This window comes from Erythrolamprus reginae, chromosome 1 (assembly GCF_031021105.1).
Source record: "Erythrolamprus reginae isolate rEryReg1 chromosome 1, rEryReg1.hap1, whole genome shotgun sequence".
Classification (NCBI taxonomy): Eukaryota; Metazoa; Chordata; class Lepidosauria; order Squamata; family Dipsadidae; genus Erythrolamprus; species Erythrolamprus reginae.
Window position 1 is genome coordinate 362,325,167 of NC_091950.1, and position 19,708 is coordinate 362,344,874.

The 19,708-nt window shown below is 36.3% G+C and overlaps 1 protein-coding gene across 7 annotated transcripts in view; it reads left to right on the forward strand.

Annotated features, from left to right (window-relative positions):
• GPATCH2 (G-patch domain containing 2) overlaps positions 1-19,291 on the forward strand; it is a 112,589-nt gene extending 93,298 nt beyond the window's left edge. For 4 of the 7 annotated variants that reach the window (XR_011557506.1, XR_011557505.1, XM_070734395.1 and 1 more), the window contains 2 exons: positions 2,384-2,466; positions 17,893-19,291. Coding sequence is in view for 5 of the 7 variants with exons in the window: in XM_070734395.1 (XP_070590496.1) it covers positions 2,384-2,466; positions 17,893-18,062 (253 nt within the window). In the remaining 2 variants the exon portion in view is untranslated. Of the gene's footprint in view, positions 1-180; positions 263-2,383; positions 2,467-17,892 lie in introns of those variants that run through there. The other 3 variants (XM_070734399.1, XM_070734400.1, XM_070734397.1) reach the window with 2 other exon arrangements.
• The last annotated feature ends 417 nt before the right edge of the window (positions 19,292-19,708 follow it).

Here is a 19,708-nt window from a genome sequence, read left to right on the forward strand (position 1 = left end):
TGTGTGTACGTAATCATTTCCTTCAAATTACTTTTTACATTCACTTTTCACCATGACACAGTATATAAACATGTAGAATAGCTGTTAACTTTTATGTTTTATTGCAGAGGGCAGGGGATATTTTAGCAATAATTATTATTCTATTTTCCATTTCTAATCCCTGTGTTTAATTGTTTTCAGCCAGCTGGAAATGCCTTTTCCTCAAAACAGTAACAAATTTTAAAAAGAAAGAAAGAAACACACTATCAATATTCATACCTTGGTTAGTGATCAAATTGCTATGCTTTGCAGAGACAAATGATTCCTTTATGCTGAAGAAACAGAGCTGCCTTTCACACATCCATTGATTTTAAATTAAAAGGCAACTGTGATGTTTTGCACAAAGAGTGGCAACTATAACAGTAGTCCTTGCTTAATGTTGTTTGGTGCAACTTCATTGTATGTGCCAAGTGAGAAACAGGGAGGGGGATCTAAATTCCATAATCTAACAGATCAATAATCTAGATATCTCAATGCAGTGTAACAGATAATCAATATGAGCAGAATTACTTAAGCAGAGCTAGCTATTATTCCTGCTGCTAAGGTCTTCAGGTTCAATTGGCTGACTTTATTAATTTTTATCTTTCATCCTATTTGAATTCTGGTTTCCCTCTTTGACTTGCTTTTTCATACTCTTCATTATAGCCCTAGCTTGAGCTATATTTAGAAGTTCACTGCTTTTGATACTAAATAATTATAGGAACGGGTTTCGGCAAAGAAGGAAGGCTTAAGTTATAAATTCACATAATTTTCAGTTATATCTGCTTGTAATCTTTCTATTTTTAAAAAGACATAAATTTAACATTCTATGAAATCTAATTAATTAGAACATTTACAGCCTTTAAAATGAAGAATGTGATTGATGCAACTAATATTGTATGGTACAGTGGATAAACTGTATATTTCCTAAGCGAACACACCCAATTAAGTCAGTCTGTTATTGCTCCAAGTGTGTATGATCTGTTTTTGAACCAAAAAATTCTCATAGTCCCTCTTTTACAGAAGCTTTCAATTTCTTACATCAGATATTACCCCCAAACAATGTGAAGAGTTCATTGTTTAGACACAATGTCAATAGCTGACAAGGAAGCTTTAACTCAGGCATGGATTCTATATATAATGCAGGATATTGAATTATTTGTTTTCTTTGTTTGATGTGTTTCATTTTTGTTTCTGGTAAACACCTTAAATTAAATCTATTGGTTACATTACTCTGTCACTTTTCATGATCTCATGAATATTTTTATTAAATTATTAAACTTTGAAGAATTGTGTATTAACTTTAGAAGCAAACAATTGAAGCAACTAGATTCCATGGTTAATCAGAATCCTTACTACTCAGTAATCTAATGTGTTAAGATTATCTTTTTATAATAAATATTTGTCTCGCATGGATTCCCGTGGTAATTCTAAGGATAATGGGATCCAAGTAAGGGATGTGAGTCACAGGTAAAGCATTTAACACTTAACATAAAGCAGTGAATACTATGAAGACAAGATTCTAAAACATTTTCTTATCTAAGCACACGTGTACACCTACATTATATAAAAGGCTGGCACACCAAGCAAAAACAGTACAGAAATTACTCTTAAAGACCCCATCTGTACTTCACCAATGCATAATTAATATAAAATTGGTGGGGGGGGTTAAGCATCTGACAAGTGATAACTAGTTTAATTAGTTTTAACCATTTAGTCATTTCCTATTCTTGACAATTTTATAGGCAAGTGCTCTCCATGCTACCCTGTCAAGCACAGTTTCTTTCGGTTGTTGGATGTTCATCTTTGTATCAGCTTTGATAGTATAAAGCCCGCAAGTTCTTTGTTTGCCCCTTCTTGATCCACCAATCGTTCCTAGTATTATTGACTTCTCCAATGAATTTGTACACAGGAAATGGCCAAAGTAAATCAGATGTAGTCTTGTAATGTTGGCTTTAAGTGAAGTTTTTGGTCTTATACGATTCAGCACCTCCCTGTTGGTTATTTTGCCTATTCATGGTATATTCAATAATTTAAATCAGCACCACAGTTCAATGTCTGATTCTTTTTCGATCAACCATTATTAGTGTCCAACTTGCACACCCATACATCCTTATCTGAATGCAGGACAAGAGCAATGGATGGAAACTAATCAAGGAAGAAAGCAACATAGAACTAAGGAGAAATTTCCTGACAGTTAGAACAATTAATCAGTGGAACAACTTGCCTCCAGAACTTGTGGATGATGTAACACTGGAAATTTTAAAGAAGAAATTGAATACTATATTATGAATTTTATTATATTAATTTCCCCATGTAACTATTTGCTTACCATTTTGCCTACACGTCTCTGATTTCATTGCAGACAGACAAGCGTCCATTTAGGATCCTTATGTATGGGTGATATCAAACGAAGAAGAAAAGCAGCACCATTGCCAGGACCTACTGGTAAGCAGATTCAGTATAATTAAATATGATAGATAGATAGATAGATAGATAGATAGATAGATAGATAGATAGATAGATAGATAGATAGATAGATAAAGACAGACAGACAGACAGACAGACAGAATTTAAAGCATTTTTAAGAGCTTTGAGGCTTTAAACCCTAAAGGGATTAGAAATTACTAGGAAATTAATTCCATTGACCTTAGTGCTGTTTGGTTCTGAGTAATGTGCATGTGATTGCAGATTAAGAGTAAAGCAACTTGTTGGGGTAAAACAATATAAGTAGCTCAGTTATTGATCCTGATCTATTATTTTCAATGATTTCTTCATGTAGAAACTGTGTTCCTCATTGGAGGTGCTAATTCTGATTAGGACCATGGAAATAAGATGAGATTAAACTTTTTCCTCTTTCTATCACAGCTCTATGCTAGCTACTCTCCTTATAACTAATATCAACTATATACATAGTAGAAAATAAAATTAAGAACAGTCTATTTTTTCTTGCCTGCATTTAGAAGTAGAGATCTTTGATGGTTAGCCAGGAGGACAAAACTCAAAGGCTCCATTGCCTGTCTAGATAATTTTTTTTAAGTATGCTTTATTCCCGGTTTATCTATCCAGAATGGAATGAAAAGATTACCAGGTTTCATCAGACTGACTGAATACTACTTTTTCTTGCTTATTTGCTAGAAGAAGAAAAACTTTTGAATATTATAAGGAATAATAGAACTCTAAGAGTGTACTGGTCAACAAGATTGGTTGATTGATTGATTGATTGATTGATTGATTGATTGATTGATTGATTGATTGATTGATTGATTGATTGATTGAATGAAGCAACCTATCTCACTCTATGTTACTCTAGAGCAGAGCTGTCAGACACCTGGCCCACAGGCCAGATGTGTCATGCACTTGGCCATGCCCCTGCCCTGTTTAGTGAAGCGGGGGAAAGTCCCAATACATTTCGTGACACCATCATGATGACACAACTTGGACACCTCTGCTCTACAGACATACAGAATTAAAATAAAACTAAACAATTTGTATACTTCCTAGATCACAACTTAAACCACATTATAAGTAATTCTTGCATGGAATGGGCTACATCTCACAACAGAAGAAGAAATATGGCTAGAACCCTATCAAAGAGGCTTTGTATTGAAGAAGAGAGGGAGACAGATGCATCATAAGTCTAGGTAAAGATGTGCTGGACATTGGAAATATGTCCACAGGAGGAACAAGGCAGGAAAGGATACTTGAAAGTCCCTACTACAACCTACAGAAAGGAGTTGTGTAGGTAGTGTCATCTCCAGCTCCTGTTTATCAGTGGAGAGAATAAAGGTAACAAACAGGAACTAGGGTGGGAAGAAATAATGGCGAAGACAATAGTTCTGCTTAAATTATTTGCAAATATATTTTTTCAGACTGAGAAAAAAGGAGCTAGACAAGTTTAGAGCTGGTAAAATACAGGAAAAAAAATATCTTGCTACCTTACAAACATTCAATTTTCAATAGCCAGAGGAATTGCATTCCAGCGTTTTAAGGAATTAGTGGAAGTGCTTTTTGAAAACTGATAAAAAACTAGTCAGGAAAAAAATGATGAAGCCAATGTTGTCCCAGTATTCAAAAAGAGGGAGAGAAGACTCGGTTTAACATCCATGCTTGCAATATAGTAGCCCAAATTGCCCGAGTACATATCTGCAACCATGTAGAAAACAACACTACCATTAACAAGAAACAGCATGCATTATTAAGAAAGAATCATGTCACCTTAATCTCTTTTCTTTTTATTAGAGTGCTTAGTTTGGTGGGCTGGGGGACAGCTATGGCTATAGGGTTTGGGGGGGGTTGGGGAGATTAATCAGTAAAACCATGGTTAGCATGGGTAAACTGAATGAGACTGAATTTTCACTTGTGGAATAACAGCATCCAAAGCAGGGGTGAAATCCAGTAGGTCCTGATAGGGTTCTGGAGAACTAGTCGTGGAAATTTTGAGTAGTTCGGAGAACCAGAAAATACCACCCAGAGTGGTGTCGGAATGGATATTTTGCAGGATCCTTCCCCTGTAGTAGGGTGGGAATGGAGATTTTTCAGTATCCTCCCCTGCCATGCCCACCAAGCCACACCCGCCATGCCACGCCAACAAGCCACGCCCACAGAACCAGTAGTTTTAAAAAATTGGATTTCACCACTGATCCAAAGCGTGCTTTTAAGTGGCCTATAAACAGTTTTTCAAAGGCATAATTCCCTATTTGGCCCAATATTATTTACCATTTTTGTAAATGACCTAGATAAGAATAATTAATTAATAATAATAATTTATTAGATTTGTATGTCACCCCTCTCCGAAGACTCGGAGCGGCTCACAACATGAGATGTCGCCATAGAGAACATTGGGCCAAATCTAACAGGATAATTTAAATCTTGCTTCTGGGCAGAAAAGATTTTTGTATGTGATATTTATTTATTTATTTATTTATTTATTTTTAATAAATATACAGACATTTCTAAAATTCTATTTTCATTTTGTAATTATGGGCTACTGAGTGTAGATTAATGAGGAAACAAATAAATTTCAACAACTGTAGAATCAGGGTGTAGCACAACAAAATTGACAAAAGTGAAGGGGGTCTGTATACTTTCTGAATTCACTGTACATAATACACATTGGAAATTATTTCTGGAGTTAGCTATCTGTACTTTACTATTGGTTTATTTCTGTGTACATTTGAAAGTTAAGAATCACATAGTTCTTCCTTCTGCTGATACCGAGTTGTTTCGGGGGGTTATCTAACTTTGTTGTTCCATTAGAATGTCTATATTTTCACAGCATTTCAGCTATCACTGATAGCACCAGACCAAGAACACTCTAAAAACATTGCTAAAGTACCTTGGTGGTAGTAACATAGAAATAGAAAATGGCTAGGTCAGACTACGACCATATGTGTAGCAAAAAGTAAAATGCTTAATAGCTGTGGAGAGGATAATATAATTATTTCTACAAGGTGATTTTAACTTCACAACTTGCAAGTGACAGATGGATGTTCTTTTATGAAAATATTCGGAATATTTCTATTCTGTCACTTGGAAATGTTTTCAAATAACAGAATAAAAATAAAGAAAAACATGCCTCACTCATATTGAGGGAACTATTTCTGGTACAAAATAATATAATACTTAATGAATAGTTGTGGTTGTGGGATGATGCCTCTGCTTTCCATGCTAAAAGAGACAGTTTCAATGTCTAGCATACTTCTCTTAGAAATCTGAAAGAATGTTACTGACAGTTCATGTCATGCATTCTAGGCCAGGTGGACCTAGAATGTTTGGAATAATGCATACGGTAATTTGTTTTTTAATGCCTAAACTATGATCCCTCTGGATCAAATAATGTTTAAATCATGGTCTCAAACTATTCTATTTCAGTTTTGTCTCCATTTCCTCAATAATAGAGTAAACTATCATTTACCTATATCTGCAAATGTAAGGTACTTTTCATGTGGTGGCAGAAATAGTTGACTTTTTCATCTCAAAGAAGACTAAAGACCCTTTAGAAACCACATTGAGGATGAGAGAAAAATCTAGAGTCTTGCTATCTTTGGTATCAAGGCCCAAGTATTTATTGATATTTTTGTAATGGATGAGTTATTTGCTGCATTGTTGAGAAAGTTTGCAGTAAAATGGCAGAAATCATGAGATGATCATCTTTCTAGAGAATGTTACAATATGACAATGCTAATTAACAATATATATTCACGTCTTTATGTAATAATTGAAGATAATTTTTGTCAATACTAAGTTTATTGAAAAGTGGATTGTGCACTTGCATAGAGTTTGATTTTGTTCTTGCTTAATATGTTTCATACATGATATGGACAAATATTTTTCCCTCATTTCTTTTCTCTCTGCCCTCTACAAGAAGCTCAAATCTGTTAAAGAACCTGTAACCTTCTCAATCAATATGTGGAAAAGACAAATTTGACTTCTACCTATTAACATATATTCTGGGCAACAGGAATGGTTGCCCTTTTAAGATAATATCTACATTCTTGAAATTCTTTCCCTACTACCAGCTTTTGCACAGTTCTACAAAGAACAAATAAGCAGTTGCCAGATAAGACCCCATTGGGTCTTTCTTCTTTCCTCGTAGAATATAGATGTGCATCATTTCCTCTATCCTCACAGTCCTCAGGAGACTCCAGGTGAAGTCACTGCTTCTCCTCCTCCTCTGTTGACCCACAGAACTTTGTTGTCACTTTGCTGGGAAAAGTGGAAAGCAAGGGAGCTGTGAACCATGAGGAAAACTGCATCCCACTCTCCATTCTGACATGTCCCCAAGGGCCCTTTCCTTCCAGGGAGCAAAAAGGGCCATCCATCAACCCTCAGTGCTCCCACCAGCAGACATGTTTTGTCTTTCCTCTTTCCATATAGACTTAAACATTTCCCCTCCCATTTTAACCCTTGAGATGTCGTGAAGACTCCTCCTCACCTGACCCATAGAACTACTTGGCACTTTGCTAGGGGGAGAAGCAATAATTGGAGCCACTGACGCTAAGGAAATCCCGGCTTCCCTTTCTGCTATGTCCCCCAAAGGCCCCCTTCTTTGTTGGTGCCACCAGTCAACTCTGCCTTGCTCACAGTCCTTCAGATGACTTCCTTGTCCTTCTTTCACTGGCCACTACCAGAAAACTCAGATTTCAGGCTTGGTTCTAAAGCAGCCAATGACTGCTTGTCCATTGTGTCATGCTCATTGAATTTGCCCTTGAGCCATCTGATTGGGTGCAGGCTCAGAATGAAATTTAAAAAAGGGTTTCAATAAAGTGATACTGGAACAAATGTCCCAGGAGTTTCTTTTGCTGTTAAATGGGGTGGGAAGTCAGGGATACACCTCCTATTTTCCCTTGTGTCACACAATCGGGTTTCTAGTAAATGTAGTTGGAAGGTGTGGTGGCACTAAAGAGCCAATAATTTGCCATATTTCATTCCCATAGCAGTCATTGATTCTGGCATTCTATAAACTAGCTTATTTGAGTTACCTTGATTCAGTTAATTGCTGCCGAATTAATTGTTGCCCCATTTCTTCATTTTTTTCCCAATTGAAGGTTACAAATAAACACACAGAAGTGTTATAGCAGTATATAGATTATTTTATCAAGTGTATTTGCTGCTCATCTCATGCCACCTGGCAATTCTAAGCAGTTTAAGATGATAAATTACAGATGTTGAAATGTTATTATGGGGATAGTATATGGTAACTCTAATCTCAATCAATTGTGCCTCCATCAACAACAACAAAAATAGGTATATGTAACTGGAAGAAGACATACTTCTTATTGGTGATTAAATTTGATTTAATTCTTCTGTCTCATTTACAATTCTTTATTGGTCAAAGTGTGATTGGATGCACAAGGAATTTGTCTTCGGTGCATATGCTCTCAATTTATTACATAAATATTTGAAATTAAAAGATCTATGGAGAGGGGCAGCATACAAATCTAATTAATAATAATAATAATAATAATAATCATCATCATCATCATCTATCTCCTACTGCCAGACTTATGAACTTAGCAAGCCTATGAAGACAAGGTTTCAGTTGGCAACTTTCTTAAATGTCAGTTGATGACAAATGGTTTTCCCTGTCTTTGTATGCAATTTGTTGAATGGTTTTAGTAATGCATGTTCAGAAGATAGATACCATGATGGAGCTAACAGAGAATAAGGATGGAGCTGATGGAATTAGGTTCTCTCTCGATTCTGAATTTGTGTTCGGCATCGGTGTGGCTGTGTACTTTCAGATATGTGACAGGGCTATAGACTACTGTAGCTAGAAATGTTATTGGTTAAACATTTATTAATTGTGACAAGAACACCCAATTTATTTCAGCGCTCTAGCTTATTTACTGCTCTTTCACCTTTGTATTTTGTATTGAAAAAGTAAAATGAATATTGATAGAGTTAGCTATTGATTTCTAAATTTATAGCCTCTTCTCAGCCTTGAGACAAAGTCACATACCAATAGCATTGTGTGCATTAGTAACAAAAGAATGTTGATTTTATCATACAGCAAAGAAAACTCTTGAAGCAAGAAACTTTTATCAGAGAAGAACACTTTATAGTTTAAAAATGTCATCTGTAAAGGTGAACTAAAACTGCAAATAAAATAAGGTGAATTATGTTAGAAGATTCCAGTCAATAACTGGAATAGAAAGATCTGTTGAATAGAACTAAAACATCTCCCCCTTGCCCATGTTGTTTTGCTGTCTGATTGATTGTGTGCTTGTTTTTTATATATATTGGGATTGTTTTATGAATTTCTTAACTTAAAATTGTAATTGGATTGGTGGGCATTGGATTTGTCACTATGTACTGTTTTTTGCTATTGTTGTGAGCCGCCCCAAGTCTGCGGAGAGGGACGGCATATAAATCCAATAAATCTAATCTAATCTAATCTGTTATATTTTCCGTGGAACAGGAAATATTTGACTAAAATAAAATCTAAATAAAACTTCCATTTAAAATTGAGCAACAAATCAATGAAACAAAATGTAATTTTCTTCACACATTGCCCACAGATTACTATGGTTTTTTTAAAAAACCCTATATGGTACAAATATAACTAGTTGCTGTGGTATTTTTAGGGCAGCCCTAAATAGCAATAAATACTAAAGGAATGGATTAGTAGTAAAAGCAATAAGTTACCTGATATAGAAGGATATTCTGAACATCTTTGGTGACTTGCTAACCTTCAAAGAAGACTTTAAGAAACTTTATTGCAAAAGTAGGGGTTTTATTAGAAGTTACATAGTTTTGATATAAACATGGTACAGATTTGTCAGAAGTGACTAAGAACTGTGTGAAATCTATCTGTATCTTCCTGATCAATAGCATTCCTAAAGACTGGTTGTCCCCATATCCTAAATTGTTTTTCCCCTCAATACTGGACTTAGTTTTCCTTCTGTCTGTCACTATCAGAAGAGTCCACAGCCATATATACAAGAACTTCACTTCTATTCATAAGGAGGAAAGGGCAAATGAATACAAATATCAGTGGACATATTAACTTTCCCATTAATTAGTCCATAATATATTCATTGACAGCATTTAGATCAAAATTTACCAGGACCCTTAGTCCACTTGTAACTTTCTAAAATCATTTAAAATCATACATATTGTAGAAGTCTAAGTATAAAACAGTCCTTAGAAGAGTAAAACAGACAGACTTTAGATTTTTTTCCCCAGCTAAAATTCAAATGTTAGTAGTGACTAGCAATGGTACTAAGTAAATAAGCAATATTTGCCCAAAAATGGAAACTTCATTTTTTTCTCAATTGCTCAATTACATAAAAGTTGGTTTTACCAATTAAAGAACAAACATGTGTTTTGATTTGACAATTCTTAATTATGATACACAATATAACATCCTGCTATTTGTTTCTCAAATATCTAAAATACAGTTATAAATATTTTCATTGTCTTTAACAAGCAGAATTGAATATTTGTAGTACCAAAACAATAACTCCGTTTTATTGGCAACTCAAGTGTCCATCTTTCATTTAATCAGTATGTAAAGCCTTTTTCTAATTTGCCTTTGTATTATGGAGACTAGGTGTAAATATTAATTCAGTTGTATAGTATCAGTATCCCTTATGACCGAGATTGAATTGTGTACATTTTCTGGGATTCCAAACTATAGACCTGCAGGTAGTAGGATCTGTAAATTAAGTGAGACTATTGCCTTGCAAAGAATGTACCTAAAACAATGTACAGTCTACGGAGAGGGGCGGCATACAAATCTAATAAATAATAATAATAATTTTATTTAGATATAAGTAGTTCTTGAATTATAACATTTTATGACCATTCAGAATTACAACAACATTAAAAAAGTGACTTATTACCCCTTTTCACACTTGTGACCATTGAAGCATGTGTTTAAAATTCAGGTGCTTTACAGCTGATTCATATTTATGGTGGTTGCCATGTCCTGGAGTCATATGAGTGCCTCTTTTACGACCTTCTGACAAGTAAAGTCAATGGGGAAGCCAGTATCTCTTAGTAACAACTACAGCGATCCACTTAACAACTGTGGCAAGAAAGGTTGTAAAATGAGGCAAAACTCACTTAACAAATGTCTCACTTAACAATAGAAATTTGGGGCTCAATTATGGTCGTAAGTCAAGGACTACCTGTACCTAGTTCATAAGGAGAAAAGGAAAAGGCTTTGGTTGGTCAATTGTGTCACGCTGAATATTGACAGCCCCAGAGACATTCAGTAATTAAATAGTTAACTGTGTGTGTTTCATTAAGATCCTCCTATTATGATGTAATATCCTGCCACATCTAACCTCACATCCTTCTTCTTCATGCTAAAATCTTCATTCCTATTCTAACCTCCATCATGTAAAGACATATTTGTTGTTTTGTCCCTTGTGACATGTTTATTTTTCTACTTTTATAATAAAAAGAAATCTTGTTTTGAACAAATGACTGGGCTTCCATCCATCGCCTCCGCGGTGTTTAAAGTTCTAACGGACTTTAATTATTTACAAACCATGACAAATTGTTTCTACCTTCTATCCCAGTATCTCAAAATAAGGCCAACAAATGTTATGTATGGTTGTTGTCTGAATGGGTATGATTGATTTTTAATATAATTGGGGGTTTTAGACTAGTTTACTTAGTTTTAATTAATTGGATTTAGTCTATTGTATTCTATTGTTTCTTTTTATACACTGCTCAAAAAAAAAAAGGAACACTTAAACAACACAATATAACTCCAAGTAAATCAAACATCTGTGAAATCAAACTGTCCACTTAGGAAGCAACACTGATTGTCAGTCAATTTCACATGCTGTTGTGCACATTCAACTTGGTACAGAACAAAGTATTCATTGAGAATATTTCATTCATTCAGATCTAGGATGTGTTATTTGGGGGTTCCCTTTATTTTTTTGAACAGTATATGTTGTAAGCCACCCAAGTCCTTGGAGAGGAGTGGCATATAAATCCAGTAAGTAAGTAAGTAAGTAAGTAAGTAAGTAAGTAAGTAAGTAAGTAAGTAAGTAAGTAAGAAAGAAAGAAAGAAAGAAAGAAAGAAAGAAAGAAAGAAAGAAAGAAAGAATGAATAAATAAATAAATAAATAAATAAATAAATAAATAAATAAATAAATAATAAAATATATTATTGATGAGATTTAATGATGGAACTAAAGGAATCTGGGCATGAGTAAAATATTCTACGGGCAAAAAGAACATCTTGATGTACAGTATACAAAATGTATACAAAAACTAGATATTATGATAGCTGCCTTGGTACTCATAGCAGTTGATATGAATTCATGCTACCCATCTCAAAAGAAGTGGATTAATAAATTATACATATGGAAACAAAGTGGACTTCTGTATGAGGGAGAATTTGTTTCTGCCAATTTATTGGCATAGCTCCATGAGAAGGAATTTAAGTCTCTATCAGTTACCTAGAAGCCGTGAAAAGCTTTGTTTAACAGTGAAGAGTTAGTTTAAAAATTCACATGCAGCTTGATAGTTAAAAGAGATCTACCTTTCTGTAAAAGATTATTCTTTTTTTTTAAAAAAAAGAAGCTTGCTGTAAGGGATCCCTGGGGAAAAATAGCAGAGAATGACAGTGCATGCTTTTGAGAGTACAGTACAGCCAGATACACAGCTTCCCTGTATTAAAAATCAAAGTCTAGCATTTTAAACATTTGTATTTTGCAGGTTGCTTTGACAATCACAAACAGAGAACCGATAGTAATACTCTGAATCTTAAATGTCTTCAGAGAATAGAGGAAAGGGTAAACTAGGTTATAAATGAAGCAGCATGTATCTCCCTGTTTCCCATTGGTTGTTTATGCAACATCAATACAACACTTTAGAAGCCAAATTACTAAACAAGCTGCCAATTAGGCTTGCAGTCAGCTGGATAGATTAGTAGCTAAGAGAAGCAGTTACAAGATTTTCATCTCTTGAGCCAATTACTCAAGTGAATTACCATCCACAGAGCTCCTTGGGAATTTAAGACAGAAAGACTTTTTCAGCTATGATAAGGCATGTGAGACCCGGGATAAGGTTAGAGTTGTCAGATCATGTAGATTGGCCAACGAGGCAAAAAGAAAATTCTATCTACGAGAAGGCTTATATTTGGGATTTAGAAGTGCTGGGCAAAAAAATAATTCACGTTCAAACTTGGTTAAATTTATGAATGTTAAAATTATAAAGGGAGGCAACCTGAACCAAAATTGATCCAGCATAGTATATAATTTGCTATGATAAAATGTTTAATTTATCATTAAAAGCTTTAAATAAGTAAGAGACAATACAGAAAAAGAAAGAGAAACTATTTACTACTGCAACTTTCATCGCAATCTTTAACTGGGTGAAACAGTGCATCTCTTAGAGCAACTATTCTGAATTAATGAGCAAATTTATGAATGCAGTGGTACCTCTACTTATGAACTTAATTCGTTCCATGACCAGGTTCTTCAGTAGAAAAGTTTGTAAGAAGCCATTTTTCCCATAGGAATCAATGTAAAAGCAAATAAGATGTGCGGTTGGGGAAACCACAAGGAGGGTGGAGGCTCTGTTTCCATCAGGAGATTCCTAGAGAGGCCCCATAGAGGCTTCTCTCTGTCTTTTCCGACCCTGTTTCCTCCCAGGAGATTCCTCAAGAGGGGGCACAGAGGCTTCTCCCAATGTTTTTCGGTCCTGTTTCTTCCCAGGAGATTCCAAGAGAGGCCCCACGGAGGCTTCTCCCCGCCTTTTCCGGTTACAATTTCAGAGACTCGGGTTTGTAAGTGGAAAATGGTTCTGGAGAAGAGGCAAAAAAAAATCTTGAACACCTGGTTCTTATCTAGAAAGGTTCGTAAATAGAGGCGTTCTTAGATAGAGGTACCACTGTATGTCCAAAAAGCAGAACCAAGAGATTGAAATTTTGAAAAGTTGTGGCTGCTTCAATGCTGCTGGCTGCTGCTATACTCTTGCAGTGGTCATGTGAACTTCAATGTCAATGTTCCATAGCAGTTTCCCAGCCAATTTCACAATCCCTGACTCCCCCATCCAGCAGCACCCATTTACCTATATCCTGGGAATGAAGGAAAAGGAATCAACTCCCCCTGGAGATTAGGACTGCCCCCACCCTCCTTGCCTTCTTAAAACCCACCTCAGTCGTCAGGCATGATTCCCCTAGGCCGGGCCGTTTTATGCATGGTATGTTTGGGATGTTTGATTGTTTTAATAATTGGATTTGTATTATGTTTTATTGTTGTGAGCCGCTCCAAGTCTTCGGAGAGGGGCGGCATACAAATCTAATAAATAAATAAATAAATAAATAAAAGGGAAGAAGGAACAGCCGTGTACCCATCATGGCCCAAGCAACCCACTGCATAGTTCCTCAACCTGTGTGCCAACTTCCCCAACTAATGCTGCTCTACCTTCATGCCTTCCCCAACCCATACAGTACTTCTTCCACACCTTCATACATGCACTCTTTCTGACCCACACCTGTATGCCTTCCTTGATCCATGCGACACCTCTTCAGCACACACACACACCATACACTTCCCAACCCATATCATCCCCAACCGGCCCAACAGCTCTTACACATCGTCGTGATCCCCCTGCAGACCCTATTTGATCCATGAGGGACCTCTTACACAACCCCATGCCTCTCACTCACCCTTCTTTACCTGCGGCCCCACTGTAGCTCCTGACCCACAGAGCATCTCGCACACACTGTAACTTTTCTTTCTAACCCATCTGCACTGCATCTCTGTTGCACATTCATACCCCTTGCAACTCATACCACACCATTCATGCACCTCGCATACCATTCCTGATACTACAACTTGCTCCCTCCCCCTTAGCAGCAGCCACTTACCTGCCTGCTGACCTTGGACTTGCAGCTTTCTCCTGGCTTCTCCTTATAAACTTCCTAGAAGCAAAGTCAATGGAGAATCTAGCATAAATTTGAGGAAGCAAAGGAAAGAGAAAGAAAGTGAGGGAGAGAGAGGGGGAGGAAAGGAGGAGAAAAGAAAAGGGGGAGGAGAAGGAGAGGGAGGAGGGAAGGCATGGCGAGGCAAGGCTTCCCTGTCAGCATCCCACAAAGTAACTCAATGGGGAAGTTGGCAGGAAGTCCAAAGTTGCTCTTACTTCAGTTGCTGTTTTGACCACCCAAGGTCATTTGTTTCTCTGCTCGGGTAAGGAAATGATTATTAAATGATGACGCGATGGAGCATGGATTGTCTAGTTGCTTATAAAGCTTCAGTCCTAAAAGTGTGTAGCTCCTATTTTTACTGCAGTAGTTTCTGCTTGAGTTCAAGAAACCGACCATGTTGGGCATAGATTTTTCCTGTTAGACAGTCAGACAATCAGTTACCCTGAATAAATAAAAACTGCTTCTTGGAAACTGGGAACAGTACATCCAATCTATACTCTGATAATATTTTTAAGATATGGAACGGTATCTGTATAGATCTGGTATTGCTATTTTTGTGACATACACTTGAATTATTTAAAAGCAAATCATATTCTTTTCCAAATTAATTATTTTGTTCATATAACTTGTTAATAATTTAAACTGTTCTTTAATTAATAGATGCTCTAATCTAATATTAAAATGCAGCGTACAAATATATATAAAACTGTCTATCCATGAAATACATGCATATAGTACATGAAAGAAATGGTTGCTTCTCTCTAATAATGTAAACATCTAAATCAAACGTTATATCCCATGAAAATGGCATTCCCTCCCAATTCAGAATATTTTGAATGTATTCAGTTTCGTGTTTTTTCTAAAAAGCATAATCCTGTAAATTGTATTCTTATGGCTTAGAATACAATATTTGCAACCTGCCCATCCTAAGTGTGGTTTTTTTCCTGGTAAGCATACTTTGAATGGCAGCATCAATCTTCTGTTAAAAATAAAGCAGCATAAATTTGATTAGGGACATGAAAAGGAAGATTTTTTTCAATTGTAGTTAAAGATTCACACATATTGAAAATATTTTCAAAAGTCCTTTTAAAAGTACCATTTAAAAACTGACAAATCAAAAGCTATAAATGTTAGAAAATACTTTGTATATTGAAGTATAGTGAATACTTTGGACATTCTTTTCAGTTTAAGACCTATTGAAATTCTTCAATTCTCCAACTATTAAAATATTCTCACTATTTTTAAATACTACATAGTTATAAAGCCTGAACTTCAACAAGCTGCTATATCCTAAAATGATTAAACAGATGTGAAGTCTATAGCAGCATTAGACCTCTGATCTGATTTTAGCATACAGATGGAATTAAATTAATTCATAGCAAAATAAAGGGTATGGCACTGAATGCTAGTGCTCTGTTTAACCAGGATGTACCTGTACTAACAGCTGTTGAGAAAAATTGCATGCCTTAATTTTCATAGAAATCTACCTTTAATGACATCACATTATTTTGAAATAAAAATTAAATTGCAAATTTGTTTTCTTTTTGCCCCTTTTATCTATTTTTAAGGAGTTCCCCTGATTTATTACATCTAGACTGTAGAATGTTTCATTTTTCCCATATTGCAAATAATAGTTAAGCTGGGCAACAATTTGATGCCTAAACAGTGTTTTGGAGCTTGCAAGTGTACAAGCAGAGCATCTGTCTGCAACTCTGCAAGTAACCACATAATCCCAAGAAAACTGCAGCTGGGAAAGGATTGCAGACATATGAAACATTTCTGCCTTATGCACTTCAAAGCATATTTTCAGAATTGAAATGTTATATAGATTTAGCATGTCAATTTTAATGGGTGCGATAGAGGCGTATCATGAAAAATACTATCTGTAAATCTACTTCTGTTACTGAAGTTTAGTTTCTGTAATTTATATAAATCTTTCAAGCGTTTGGCCATAAGTAGTCCCAAAGGTGCTTTTTCAAGAGGCAATTTCTTCTCTGAAAATAATAATAACAATAAATAATAATACAGTGGTACCTCGGTTTTCGAACGCTTCCTTTCTCGTACATTTCGGATACCAAACAAAATTTTCTGCAAAAATTTGCTTCAGTATCCGAACAAAAATTCGGATACTGAACAGAAAATTTTGTTTTCTATCCGAAATGTAAGATCTCAGGGGACGGGATGAGAGGGAATGGGAGTCGGAACGCCCCTCCTGGCCGTCCTCTTAATAGCCTTCCAGTCTCTACCTTGTAACTTCTCCATGCAGCATGAAGGGTAGGGCTGGCTACAATACCGGCAGCTTCGTGGGAGCTACTTTCCTCAGCATTCAGTCGGTTACCTACAAGCAGCTGCACCAATTTTTTTTTCCTGGCGGTGGCGGCTCCGGGGCTTCCCTTAAAGGAGCAGCAGCAGCGTCGGGAATGTCGCGCGGTTCAGTGGGTTACCTCCAGGAAGTTGCACCAACTTTTTCTTTCCCCGTGGCGGCTCCGGCGGCTTCCCGGAAGCTGCCCAAGCTGCCGCCGCGGGGAAAGAAAAAGTTGGTGCAACTTCCTGGAGGTAACTCACTGAACCGCGCGACATTCCCGACGCTGCTGCTGCTCCTTTAAGGGAAGCCCCGGAGCCGCCACTGCCAGGAAAAAAAAATTGGTGCAGCTGCTTGTAGGTAACCGACTGAATGCTGAGGAAAGTAGCCCCCACGAAGCTGCCGGTATTGTAGCCAGCCCTACCCTTCATGCTGCGTGGAGAAGTTACAAGGTAGAGACTGGAAGGCTATTAAGAAGGGAGGCCAGGAGGGGCGTTCCGACTCCCATTCCCTCTCATCCCGTCCCCTGAGATCTTTATCCCATAGGAAATAGAGGAAATACTGTAGATTTAATTGGTTCCCAGCAAGTCAGTGGGCTGGGAACCAATTAAATCCATTTCCATTATTTCCTATGGGATAAATTAATTCGGTTCTCGACCAAATCGGTTCTCAACCACAGTTCTAGAATGGATTATGGTCGAGAACCGAGGTACCACTGTAATTTTTTAGACTTGTATGCCGCCCCTTTCCGAAGACTCTGGGCAGTTGACAACAACAATAAAACAATACAAATACAAATCTAACAATTAAAACTAACTAAAACCCATTATCTTAAAAGCAATCAATACTACACAATCAAATGTTTCACTTCTCATCCCAGAAGCTGAAGAAGCTTCTCAGATCAGAAGCGAAACATCTTCAAAAGAAGAAAAACCAGAAAATTCAATTGTTTCTTGAAAAAGCACCTTTGGGATAACCATGATTTGGACGACTGAGAATCTCCATAGACATTTGGCTGTAAGGAGTTTTTAACAAAATTACATCGTCACATTCATACAATGCATTTTCTGTGAAATATGGAAGGAAATCAGCCTATACTGCTTTAAAATTAGCATTCATTCTGATTCATGTGATTGTACTGATTAATGTTGAATATTTTTTTTTGTCTCAGGGTTTGTTGGTGAAAATGCTCAGCCAATCTCAGACAGCAACATTGGGAATCGGATGCTCCAAAGCATGGGCTGGACGCCTGGCACAGGCCTCGGGCCAGATGGCAAAGGGATAGCTGAACCAATACGGGCAATCCAGAGGCCAAAGGGACTTGGACTTGGATTCAGCTGACAGAGAGCGAATCCAACTGCTGGTTCAGACATCAACAAAACTAATTTGAACTTTGAATATCTGAAAGCATTTTAATTTGTTGCCAAAACATCCAGTGATTCTTACTGTAATTTTTTAATAGAGATGCTTCATTGTTTTATGTTAAAGCTGTGTGGGACCAGTCGTTAGGACAGTCCTAATCTTTGAATCCTGAGTGTGTAATAATGATCATATTTTAAATTGTACCTTTTTAAAAATTGTCTGTGGTCTTAATTAGTTACCTTGTCAAAGATTCAAAGAAATGATTAAATTCTCCTCCCATTTTTTAAAAGCCTTGCCAAACACCGTACATAAACCCATTATCCTTTGCTAGTTTTAACATAGGCCTTTTACGCTGGGAAGCTGCTTTGTTACTAAGGCACCTTGTCTGGGAAGCATTTTGCTGCATTTCTCACATTCATTCCAAAACGTTGTAGTGGGTAATACAAAAGAAAGTCTGGTTGCAGAATTCTTTTGGTAATAAGAGGGAAAAATAGAATAGGAAAAGAGGCCAGAGTTTACCTTTTGACTTGAAATGCACAAAATACTTTGAGTTAACAGCAGCTTATACAGTAATTATTTAAATGGAGTTAACAGTGCCATTTATTTACATGGGTGTGATAAATATAATGAATGTTAACAGGGTAAAGGGTTTCAATTGTTCTGTGGCACAGAATATTTTTATGGTATATATATACTGTACTGTATCTGTCTCTCCACAGATGCCCCCAGCCTGCAGTCCAAAACATTAGGGGCAAAGCCTAAATGAAATTGTGTGTATATATTTAAATTAATTACAAACAAGTAACATGATCTTCTATTTATTTAATACTTCTCACCTTTGGGCACGATAATTGTGTTTGAAACAGATGCTACATCAAATTCTGGGGTCACATTTAGCCTTGGAGCCTCAGGTGATTCACCCTTTTTAAAAAAATATTTCCATCAGATTCTATATAACTTTGATTCAATTGGGTCTTCTAAATGGTTCAGTATTATGCAATCTCTCTAGATTAGCATAAATCACTTTTTGCTTCAACATGTGCAATTTTGTTCGAGAAATGCAAAAGGACAAATGATGAATTTGTCTTCCAACATTTGCAGCAGGTAACTCAATTCTCTTTTCATATTTACACACCCTCCAAATACAATTTTACAACTTTCTGGTGTCTTAACTTGTATCCTTTCTAAAATAAAAGATTTTAAACCTACTGTCATCTTTTACCATATCACTGCCTGTCTAACTTGACTGTCTTAACTTGAAGGGATGGATTTAAAATGGGACCATATTAACTCGGGTCCACTGTGGTAGTTTAGGAAATATTTCTGTAATTGACAAATGGTACCTGCTGGTGCGAAGGAAGACTTTCTAGGCACAAATTTTTTAAAAAGCGGCAAAGAGAATAGTAAAACAGACAACCTTTTGATAAGATTAACAATATTATACTTAATCTCTGGACTTGTCATTGTGCTGACGTCTCAAATTCATTAAAAAGGACTTCCATCAATGCATTAATGATGTGTTCTAATTATTATGCTAGAATAGCATATCTGCTCCCCAAACTAATTGCCCTTTGAATTCATTAAAATGCTCCTACCAGAATATGATCATAAGGCAGTTCCCGGGT